General features: G+C 41.3%; 1 protein-coding gene across 7 annotated transcripts in view; it reads right to left on the bottom strand.

The window, feature by feature from the left end:
- Positions 1-2,565: 2,565 nt before the first annotated feature.
- The window catches only part of LOC124719919, a 155,465-nt gene continuing 145,263 nt past the window's right edge, over positions 2,566-12,767 (bottom strand). For 4 of the 7 annotated variants that reach the window (XM_047245114.1, XM_047245115.1, XM_047245113.1 and 1 more), the window contains one exon: positions 2,566-3,133. In XM_047245114.1, coding sequence (XP_047101070.1) covers positions 2,716-3,133 — 418 coding nt within the window. In that variant the 3' untranslated portion in view covers positions 2,566-2,715. The remainder of the gene's footprint in view (positions 3,134-12,767) is intronic. The other 3 variants (XM_047245118.1, XM_047245117.1, XR_007006017.1) reach the window with 2 other exon arrangements.

Raw genomic sequence — 12,767 nt, forward strand, 5'->3', positions numbered from 1 at the left:
TGCATGTAATAAATTTATGGATCATGGTCATAAATACTGAGAGTTACATTTCTAGACACATCAACATAAATATAAATATCATACGTTTCTAGCACATTAAATATTAGCATCAAAATTACCGCAATGTAACAAACACATGTTTTTACATGACAAAATGATTACATTACAAACTACTGGTACTGCAATTGCAGTTCAAATCATACTTAATTATCTCAGTTAAATTTGGCGAAAGTTTCGATTCAGAACCAGACATGAGAAAAGTTCCTCCTTCGCAGCCTGGCTTTCTGCATTTTTTCCAGTTCTTCGTGTCAACTATGTCTGGCATGTGATCCACACTGCTTCTCCTTTTGCTGTTACATGTCATGGGAGTGGGATTGCACCCCCTTTTGGCCAGATTTACTTCTCGCACCACTGCTAGGTAAGTGAGAGATCAGTGTCAGTGACATTGGGAAAAGGCTACAAGCGCTAAAATTAAGTAAGACTCCACAGCCCGGCCAAATCCCTGCCATGTTCTATACAAAATTTGTAACTGTGTTAGTTCCCATATTAATAATAATACACCACAGATACTCCAAACAAACTATTGTGCCCCGTGTTCGAAGCAAGGGCAAGTCACACACGTTTACAAGAAGCAAAAAAGCCGCACTACCATCCGATACCGTTGAACTGACCTGTGCAGGATCTTGCAACACATTTTGAGCTCAAACTCAATGAGGCATCTCAAACAGAACAACATTTTCCATGTCAACCAGCACATATTCCAAAAATATAAATCATACAAAACCCAATTCGTACCTTTTTCTCGTGGCATCCAAAAAACTGTGAACCGAGGCATTAATAAAGATGATAGTAGTTCTTGACTTAAAAAAAGCATCCGACTCAGCAATACACCATTGTTTAAACACAAAAGTAGCATCTTATGGGGGTATCAAGCAAAATTTTTGACTGGACTTCCTAGTAGCGAGGAAGCAGTATGTTATCTAGGATGAAGACTAATAGATAGATATAAAGTAACTTCAAGCATAAACATGGGAAATGTGTTGGAAACATTGTTGTTAATTTTGTATGAGGGAAGATGGCAAAATAATGCACAACAGTTTCATTACCAAAAAGTTTAATAGGTAACAAAAAAAAAAAAAATCATAAATAAACTTACATATTTTACCTACTTTTCTTCATAGTCACCAACATTCTAAATATGTGTCTCCATCATGGTACCAGCTTCAATACGTCTTGTTCACAGAAATCCATTTTGTCGGAGTATAGCCACCTGCGGACTGCTGATTTCACTTCCAGATCTGTAGCAAAGCATTGGCCAGTCAGGAATTTCTTCACAGGACCAAACAGAAGCAAGTAGGACGGTGCAAAGACTGGACTGTACGGTGGATACCGGACTGTATGGTGGATGCCGGAGCACCTCCCATCCAAATTTGGCTATTTTCTCACGAACAGGAGAAGCGACATGGGGGCAAGCATTGTCACGAAGAAGTTTGACACCGTCAGCATTAATGTTGTGGCGTCTGTCACTAAGGGCACGACGCAACTTAACCACAGTTTTACTTAGGCTGCAGCATTCGCACTGGTCCTGCGTCCGGCGAAGTCCACCGGTAACACACCGTGCGTATCCCAGAACACTATCACAAGCACTTTCCTAGTAGACCGAGTCACTCTGAATCTTTTTTGTACAGGAGAACTAGCATGTTTCTGCTAAACAGACGCCTCTTCGATTTCAGATGTGTAGTGACAACTCCTTTCAGAAAGTCGTGCCCTTCTGCAGGGTAATGCATTATGTGATCTGAGCTCGTCGTCATTCATCGGGCCTCATCGCCGTCTGTCACTTTCTTAGGCGCCCGACGAGCACTAACTTTACGAAATTTAAATTCACCACGAACAATATCTTACACCACAACATAAAAAAATGTTGAACTTCTGTGATAAGTTTTGCAGTTGCACATGTCAGTCGTTCAAAAATTGCTGCCTCAATGGCTCAGACATTCTGCGGGGTTGCAGCTGTTACCGGCCGCCCGTTACAGGAGAGTCACAAAGATTCACACGGCCTTTTAGTAGAGTGCACACCAGCTAGAGACATTGCTATGGTCTTTCCCGTGCACACCGGGCATGTCCCTGTGAATTTCATTTTGTTTATGCCCTTTGTCCCACAAATATCGAACTACACTTCGCTGCTCTTCACAAGTTGATGACAGTAACACATGCATCACGTCTGCTTCACAGTTCGAGCTTCTCTTGCTAGACCCGCACGCGAAAATGAAAGACAGCCTGGAGGGCAAACTTCAAACTATATCACCGTCAGATTTCGACAATTCAGCTGCAATACCGAGGAAGAAAAAAATTGTGTTACTTTTGCATCAGCTCTCGTATACTGATGATTTTCAGACAATATCAATAGTAACCTCAGATGTCTTGCAGATGATGCAGTTATCTATAATGAAGTACAGAAGGTAGCAAAGTTATTAAAAATCACAAGAACACACTAAATCCAAGTGACATTAAAATAAGCTTGTTAATTATATGTAATAGGATAAAGGAATCAACAGATTCAGCACATACCAAATTATTTTCTTTATTAAATACACACAGATTTCCTTATCAGAACAGAGCTACCGCATCCACTGAATTAATCTGTTTTTGCATGGCGTGTTTCTGCAAAACGTCAACAAATCGTGATGGGCACCCAATAATTTAGGGTAGGTCAACTTAATACTTACAGTAAGAATGATCAAAATTGACATGCGTAGTCAACATTTCACTGCCAACTTGCCTCAGTACATCTGGAACATTAGGCTTCTCAACAAGGTTTGGTTTTCCAACAGTACTCTTTCCTTTATCAGGCATTCGTTGCACTTTCGTCTCATCACTGCTGGCGCAATGCGGAACTTCCCTACTGACGTAAAAGTGAGTTAGTGATAACCAACGGTCCACTTCTTTGTCCATGATGCCTATTGTTTCCGCACTCAACTCACACGAATTTACATAGTTCACCAGCATCTGTAATTTAGCTTTTAACTGCGTCGCCCGAGCACCAATTTCCTGTCGATCGTTCTGTTTTGTAATTGGCGACAAACTGAGAGGAGCCTCCTCTGTCGAAGTAGTTTCCCTCCGTTCCACTGCTGCACTGGAAAGTAATGGAAACATCATTGAAACTACATGAATATACTTGTGTATGTTCAAAGTAAACAGTCAAGACAACAGAAAGTGTAAGTAGGAGAACACAAATTACAAATACAACAAGAAAGTTTACAAATTAGTTTACACTCAAGGTGTTTAAAAAAATGGCGATGCCACAGTGTGACTAGAACTTGACATAAAGTTGCATAACAATATTGTATTCGAGACCCGTAATCAGTAGCAGTTCAGTTAGTAATAGTGTATACAAGTTACACACCTTATCACCAATATCGACAGCTGTGTCGGCACTGCCCACATCCTGGCACGCAAACGGTGGCAGCTGGAGCCAAAAACTAGACAGTTGGAGAATTTACTTTTAGAATCCATTACTGGCCGGTTTACTCACCAAAGCCTCGGAGCAAAATATGATGTTAATAGATTGAAATTTGTGTACAGAAGTATTTACTGATGAGCATACACGTACCTCGAAATAGCACCGACAGTTCTCGGAATGTAGCGAGTAAACCCAAATATTGTGTACCGTATTTACTCAAATCTAAGCCGCACTTTTTTCCGGTTTTTGTAATTCAAAAAACCGCCTGTGGCCTAGAATCCAGTGCAAAGGAAGCGGAAGTTCTGAAAAATGTTGGTAGGTGCCGCCACAACTAACTTCTGCCTTCGAATATATGTAGTGCTACACAGGCATGCTTTGTAGGCACAAAGATAAATACTGGCGCCAAAACCTCCGTGTAAAAAAAAAAGGGTGGAAGACGAGCTTTTTTTCTCCGCCCCGAGTTTCAACCACTGCATTTTCATACATTACCCAACGAAGTAAATACAAATTCTGTATTGTTCATCTTCGAATGTAGCAGAATTTCAATGTACTACGAAAATCCGACTGGCAAGACTGTTTGGGATGTTTGTCAATTCGGCCAACTCTACGTTCTGAATTTTTTCCTACCCGGTGAGAAGAGATGGTTGCTAATAGGAACCTCATGAAATGTGAATCACATGCAGTATTCTCATTACCATAAGAATAATATGAATATAAACATTTTGTCATATATTCTTTCGTGTTTGCTGCTATCTCATTTAAATCCTGCCTGCCTAATGAACTACGAAACTAGAGTGAGACAACAGCAAATGCAGAAGAATATACGTATCGTGTCATGTTTATATTCGTATTATTCTTATGCCTAATAGGGATACAGTCAGAAACGAAGCACGGCAACTGACTGGATTTTTAAATCTAAGATGACTAATTTCTGTGCAGAATTTGATGTACTAAAGAAGCGGCCACAAAGATTTTCAAACGTAGAAAAATTTTCGCCTAACTCTCAATTAGAACATGTTCCATCATACACAGTCTATTATTTGGTTCTTGTTGATCATTATCACAGAAAGCAGTAGTGTAAGTAACAACAAATAGCAGTCTCTTGCCATTGTTTCACTAATGAGACGATTCCCCTCTCTTTTTTTTTTAATTGTAAGCGGCGGTAGCGCGCACAAAAGCAAGCCATTCTGCGAGCGGCGACAGGCTGCAAACACGCACTATCAGAATGCGACAAACAATGCATGACACAGTACAGTATTGCATTTTCAGCTTAGAGTGACGTAAACACCTATAACAAAGAAAACGGCACTTATCAGATCAAAGCAAACTAAGCAATCGATTCAAACCAGACGAAGCACGTAAAAAAGGAGGGGTAGCCGTACAAATACGGACGAAGCGCCTGACGCATAGCAATGGCTACCTGGTAAAGCTTAACTGCTAAGCTTACGACTCGAACCAAATTACTGTAGCTGTATCGTCATTCATTCGACCTAAATTGTGTCTCAGATTACAATGGACCAACTTCGTTTCGATTTGGAAGTGCAGCCTAAAACTTTTCTCTCCCCTTGAATTTCGAGTCTCAAGTTTCAGGTGCGGCTTAGATTCGGGAAATTTTTTTTTTCCTTTATTTCGAGTCTCATTTTTCAGTTGCGGCTTAGATTCGAGTAAATACGGTAATTTAGGCTCACATCTATGGATATCTGCCATGCCACGTGACTTCACACGGGCATACAAATGGCTGGCTGGAATAATGTACTGTGAAACTGATCAAAATTGACGTATGGGAACAGTGCAGCATGTGAAAGAACTGTGTGTCAATTTACTGAAAGTTTCATTACAACTGTCACATTAATCAGTAATGCAGCACCCACTAATTCTCTCCGTATTGAATGTTATGCTGACCAAACATTGCAACTTGGTCGCAGTCAAGATGTTAACATAGGAGGGGGCAGCCACACAGTGGTAGGCTCTTCCCTTTTCGAATTAAATAAAGCTCGGTCTTTCTCGTACAAGATATTTCGATCCCAGACTTAAAAATACACTACGAACAGTATTGCAAAATTCTTCTTCTATGTACACAAAACTAGAGACTTTAGGAACACGGCAAGGACTACCTAGAGCATTAGTGGGCACAAAACAAACTCAGCACGGAAAATGATATTGAACTTCCCGATTACAGTAGTAGCGTGACAGATGTTATAAAAATTCAAATCACTGAGCACTAAATTCAATGAATTCTTCGAAAAGTTACTGAAAATACATGGTCACAAACTGGTCCCTCGAAAGCAGGTCTGATAAACTTACTTCGACACCAGTTTTGCTAATTTGCATCTTACAAAGAACACGAAAATCATCAGTCACTAAAACATAGTAACACTTCTGGTTACAGTGGTATCTCAGCCAAATTACTAATATCTTATCCTGACTCAGTAGTGCCTCCCTCGAGTTACCTCTGTAATCAATCGACGAGCTGAGGATTATTTGCTGCAGGACCAAAGCTTGCAGTAGTTATGCCTATAAATAATGAGATGGAAAGCAGAAAAGGAACCCTTGTCAAAAATACCGGATTTTTAGCTGTTGTGATTTTTACGTTCAGAATTAAATTCTGAGCAATTTTATACAAACAAGATTTCTGTTAATAAATTTGAGTGACTTATGACAGGCTGAACATTGGTGATGAAATATACACATTAAAGAAAGTTTCGCATCACCTCAGTTCCGAGTGATCCGAAACTTGTACAGAAAATTGGAACAGAGATCAACATAAACATCATTTCCGCCCTTTTTACTGCTGTTGAAAACCACACACTGCACATTGTACCACCATACAGTGAGACCTTCAGAGGTGATGGCCCAGATTGCTGTACACACTGGTACCTCCAATACCCAGTAGCATGTCCTCTTGCATTGATGAATGTCTATATTCGTCGTGGCATACTATCCACAAGTTCATCGAGGCACTGTCAGTCCAGATTGTCCCACTCCTCAACAATGATTCACCATAGATCCCTCAGAGTGGTTGTTGGGTCATGTTGTCCATAAACAGCCCTTTTCGATCTATACCAGGAATATTAGATAGGGTTCATGTCTGCAGATCATACTGGCCACTCCAGTCGAGCGATGTCGTTATCCTGAAGCAAGTCATCTGCAAGATGTGCATGAAGGTGGCGCGAATTGTTGTCCACGAAGACGAATGCCTCGCAAATATGCTGCCAATAAGTTGCACATTCAGTCGGAGGATGGCATTCACATATCATACAGCCGTTACTGCACCTTCTGTGACCACCAGCGGCATACGTCGGCCCATCATAATGCCACCCCGAAACAGCACGGAATCTCCACCTTGCTGCACTCGCTGGACAGTGTGTCTGAGGCGTTCAGCCTGACCAGGTTGCCTCCAAACATGTCTCCGACGATTGTTTGGTTGAAGGCATATGCGACACTCATCGGTGAAGAGAACGTGATGCCAATCCTGAGCATTCCGTTCAGCATGTTGTTGGGCCCATCTGAGCTGCGCTGCACAGTGTCGTGGTTGCAAATGTGGACCTCGCCATGGATGTTGGGAGTGAAGCTGCCCATCATGCAGCCTATTGCGCACAGTTTGAGTCGTAACATGATGTCCCGTGGCTGCACAAAAAGCATTATTCAACACGGTGGTGTTGCTGTCAGGGTTCCTCCGAGCCATAATCTGTAGGCAGTGGTCATCCACTGTAGTGGTAGTCCTCGGGAAGCCTGAGCAAAACATGTCAAATGGTTCAAATGGCTCCAAGCACTTTGGGACTTAGCATCTGAGGTCATCTGTCCCCTAGACTTAGAACTACTTCCTCTTTGCAATTCATCCTTATGTCTGTAAGTAACCTAAGGACATCCACACATCCATGCCCGAGGCAGGATTTGAACCTGCGACTGCAGCAGCAGCGCGGTTGCGGACTGAAGTGCCTAGAACTGCTCGGTCACAGCAGCTAGTGAAGTATGTCATCGACAGTTCCTGTCTCTCTATCTCTCCTCCATGTCCGAACAACATCACTTCGGTTCACTCCGAGACGCCCGGACACTTCCCTTGTTGAGAACTCTTCCTGGGACAAAGTAACAATGCGGACGTGATCTACCCACAGTATTGACCGTCCAGGCACGATTGAACTACAGACAACATGAGCGGTGTACCTCCTTCCTGGTGGAATGACTGGAGCTGATCAGCTGTCAGACTCCCTCAGCTTAATAGGTGCTGCTCATGCATGGTTGTTTATCTTTGGGCAGGTTTAGTGACATCTCTGAACAGTGAAAGAGACTGTGTCTGTGATGCAGTACCCACATTCAACATCTATTTTGAGGAGTTCTGGGCACCGGGGTGATGCTAAACATTTTTGGTGTGTGTATTACTCTCAAAATGTTCTTTGTCAAATGGCACGGACTTGTTAAAGTTAACATTACACATTAAGTGGTTAACCTCTTCAGACAAGCAGCACATTATAGTGTTCAAAATTTTAAAAAATAAAACTGGTCTCAAATTGAGAAAAAGTAGTGTACCCTGTACAGCCTTTATTTTTTTTTTCTTTTCTCTGTGTTACAGCAGGGATCCTTTAGACAGAATTTTGATTTTGAAGTCATTAATGGACTCAAAAGAACATGAAATTTTGAATTAACAAAATCCCAAAAAAATAGATCACCAAGATCCCATACTTTACAATGGCCAAAGGATTTGATTTTCTAGTTGTAAAATGTGTGTGTGCGTGGTTTCAAGATCATTCACAAACAGCATTTTTGCCTATTCTTTGGTTCTGGAATACCCAGCTGGTAAGCTGCTTCCTCAGGATCTTCATTGCGTGGGTGGTTCTGGTTCTACTTCAAGACACAGAAGGTCTTTTTATTCCTCTTTGCAATTTATTCTTATGTATTTTTAAAAATATAATCTTTTCGTTCCTTTCTCATCCCTGTTTGAATTATTACAGCAGGAAACCAAATGGGTCCATTTTTTTGGGGAAAGTTGTGAGGCCAAATTCATTTCCATCAATGACCATTTTGCAATGTACTACCTTTGTAGCTAACAATGGACTCAATGATGAGGTTCTTCATTATCACTTCTATTCTTCAAGACATTTAACCAGTCATGCATTATCACAAAAATTTCAACTTTTTCATTTTAGCAGCAACAGCAGTAGGCTTAACATGTGTTGGAAGTGTAGGTGTTTGTGCTACAGTAATGTCAGCTGTCAGCTGGGATATTAGGGCTGCCAACTGCAAGTAAGTAACGTGTAAGCATTTATAACTCTCATATAGAAAGGGGCCACTTGTCTCATTTGGCATTATCCTATTCAAAAACCGTTCTCCTTTTATAAAAAGCTGCTCTCAGAACCTTAAAAATACCTATAAAATCTGGGAGATGCTTTTTGTGAAGCATTGCATATGCAGCTGTGGCAGGTACAAAAGATAGCTATTGTTACACCATTGTTATTTCCTCATAACGACAAGTGATCCCTTTTTAGAAGACTGAAATTTTTTTCTTTTAATAATATTACTGACTCTTGTAGGTTCAAAGAACTTTCAAATCGATACAAGTGTGCACAGAACGAAGTAAATTACTACTGACATTATCGAACATTTGTGCTCGTCCTGAAAATTTTACATCTCCGACAAGAGGTTCCCTTTTTGCTTTCTGTCTCGCATATGTCAGTGGCGATACGCAACTTGTCTCTAACTATAGAATAACCTCCCTCTCCCTCATGTTATCAAAATTTTTTCAGGAAGCAACTTACAACAGAATACTGAGCCACCATTATGAGAATAACTCCTTAGGGAATGAAAGTTCTCCCCCTCTCACCGATAGTCACAGTTTAACATTAGACAACTGAGGGTCACATTCATTGTGACATTCACGATTAAGTGTGCCTGTAAGTGTGCAATCACTTTAATGCTGACACCACGAACACGTTCAATACACCATCCATTAATGGAAATGCCAGAGGATTGTAAACATCTGCATTAAAATCACTGTTCCTTACTAATGAGACAGCCGTTTGACACAGCCACCATTACATTTGATCCGTTTCATTGCGGATCGTCTGCCCCAATGCCACTCACTTCGATCAGACACTCTCTCCGCGGCCGCCACCCCGCCGAGACAAAGGCCACCCGGCAGAGTAGCCGTTGCCCAGAGTCCCGGTACCCCGAAGTGGACAGGGACCTACTCCTCGGCTGACACAGAGAGATCACAGCTCAGGCATCGGCAGTGCGGTCCCTGCCTCGTCAGGGGGTTACCACCGAGAGGGTATGTGACAACCCCACCGTGACAGATCGACTACCGTGCTGGATTTTGGGTGCAGAGGTAGATCCGATCGATTGGTAGGTGCAAAAGGCAACAGTCCAGAGTGGAGAGGCAGTGCACCGAGTAAGGTGTCCTTCCCCAAATGGCCCGCACTTCGGTACAATTTGGAAAGTGACGTCGAGCCCAAAAAGGGGACCAGAATTTAAATAGCCAAAAAATGTGAGGGGGGAAAAGGCATTAAAATGAAAAAAAGTGAAAACACAAAAAGCTTCTAAAGTCCAAAAACAGTCACAAGACTAAGGTAAAAAAATAATAAGAAAGTTTTCTTTTAGTCACCTCTTACGACAGGCGAGGAAGGGTTGCGGGTCTGTTCTAGCCCCTGACACCACATGGAGGTAGGTGGGCCGGGCAAAAGGAGGTGCGACACGATATTAGGAGGTACCTCACGACTTGTCACCTCAGCGTATAGTGTCGACACTCTGCAGTACGGCAACCGGAGAACGAAACCTTTCGACATATTTTGACACCAGCGAAAGTCTCTCACTAATGTGTGAAAAAGAGTTATTGTTCTCGTTCTATGCCAAGTAACTTGTCACTTCTATCTGTAGTGTTGTCACATATAAGTGACACAGCTATGAATGCCCACAAAAGGTCAAAATAAACTTTCTGTAGATTTTTTAATTATCAAATAATATCGAGAAAGATTTTAAATTAGGAAAACCTTCTGCTCTCAAGTGGTAAAACTGTACTGCTTCTCAATAGAGAAAATCACATCACCAAAGTTCAAATACAGCAAACATTCCAGTCAAAAATATCCTCATTCACCACTTATTTTTAACAGCCAAAATTTGTATATATGTGACTTATATGTGGCGACATTCCAGTCAAAAATATTCTCTTTTACCACTTATTTTTAACAGCCAAAATTTGTATATATGTGATTTATACGTGGCAACACTACAGATAGAAGTGTCAAGTTACTTGGCATAGAACAAGAACAATAACTCCTTTTCACACATTAGTGTGAGACTTTCACTGGGGTCAAAATACGTTGAAAGGTTTTTTTTTCTCTAGTTGCTATACTCCAGCGTGTGGACACTATACGCTGAGGTGACAAGTCGTGAGGTACCTCCTAATATCATGTCGGACCTCCTTTATATGTAAAAATAGAGGGAAAAATTCCCCGTGGGAAATATCTAAAAACAAAGATGATGTAACTTACCAAACGAAAGCGTTGGTATGTTGACAGACACACAAACAAACACAAACACACACGCAAAATTCAAGCTTTCACAACCTACGGTTGCTTCATCAGGAAAGAGGGAAGGAGAGGGAAAGAAGAAAGGATGTGGGTTTTAAGGGAGAGGGTAAGGAGTCATTCCAATCCGAGGAACGGAAAGACTTACCTTAGGGGGAAAAAAGGACAGGTATACACTCGCGCGTGCGTGCGCATACACACAGATATCCATCCGCTCATATACAAACGCAGGCAGACATATGTCTGCCTGTGTTTGTATATGTGTGTGTGTGTGTGTGTGTGTGTGTGTGTGTGTGTCTGTGCGTGCGAGCGTGCGTGTATACCTGTCCTTTTTCCCCCTAAGGTAAGTCTTTCTGCTCCCGGGATTGGAAAGACTCCTTACGCTCTCCTTTAAAACCAACCTCCTTTCGTCTTTCCCTCTCCTTCCCTCTTTGCTGATGAAGCAACCTTGGGTTTCAAAAGCTTGAAATTTGTGTGTATTTCTGTGTTTTTCATTGTGTCTATCTACCAGCGCTTTACTGTTTGGTAAGTTACAGCATCTTTGTTTTTATATATATAAGGCAGAGCATTGGGTCTTTTTAAAATAGATCTTTTTTTCCTTATATACATTTGTAACATTAACTGAATTTTCTGTAGGTGCTTGACAGAACATGGCAACAATGATGTTAAACAGAAATCACTTCCCCAATTCTCTGCAAATATTATACAAACCGGCTTTCAGCTTCTTTGGCTATCATCTGGTGACAACAGAACACCGATACAATGAAATACGACTTACACAGATATTACATACGTAAGACAAAAAAATAATGAGGTAGCTAATGTTTGCAAAGGTATGTCTTACATCTAACACAACAGCTGAAAAATAAAGTTGAACTTACAACTGCAATCTATTATTTGGATAGCTGAAACTAAAATTAACACAGGGGGAATAAGAAATTGTGGTCGGTCATTTGAAACGGAGAGGTCAGCTTGCGCTTTTCTTAACAGTGTGTGACACTTTTTTTCTCAAAGTAAATTCTACGGTTTATTTTGTGTTGCAAGATGATTCACAAAGCTGGAGCCTGTCTTCCTTACTGTCCAGCTTGAGATAACCTGGCTGCCACGGATCTGCCCGACTGTAATACTACACCACAGCACTTGCTGGTGCTTACAGATGACCCACTCTGTACAAAGGGTTTCACTGCATCTTTACTAACGAGTAATAATTTAATTGTGCTATTATCGTAGACTGCAGGTCTGTAGTTGTGAGGCTATCTGAAATTCTGCCAACATACGGAAAGCTGCACACGTTCTTGCAATTACTGGCTAGCTCCTGTTGGCCAGTACACAGAAGTGATGTAATCTGATGTGTGTTCTTTATCCATAGAACATTATCAATCAGGTCAGAACTACACTCATTACCGAAAGTGGGAAGTTTGATATTCTGTAACTTGAAACACAGACTGAGATAAGGGAACTAACTGGGAGTCGTGCACCACGGAATGGAAAGCCACCTATCTGTAACACTGAATTCTGGGAGCTTGCAGGGATTATCATATCTATAGCTATGTTTTTTTTCTGTAAGTACTAAATAAGTGTGTCACTGATGTAATGTCCAAACAATTTATAGAAGTGCCTCCCAAATCCACTGCGAACTTCACAGAAGTCGCCATCGACGGTCGCTCCTGCCTACGGATGTCTAACTTGACTCACTCTACCATCTGAAACGTCTCCTTCGTTATTAACCGATGAAATATCTTGTACAAATCAATGAAGGCAACTCACTATACAGGGTGTTACAAACA

The sequence above is a fragment of the Schistocerca piceifrons genome, chromosome 11 (assembly GCF_021461385.2).
Source record: "Schistocerca piceifrons isolate TAMUIC-IGC-003096 chromosome 11, iqSchPice1.1, whole genome shotgun sequence".
NCBI lineage: Eukaryota > Metazoa > Arthropoda > Insecta > Orthoptera > Acrididae > Schistocerca > Schistocerca piceifrons.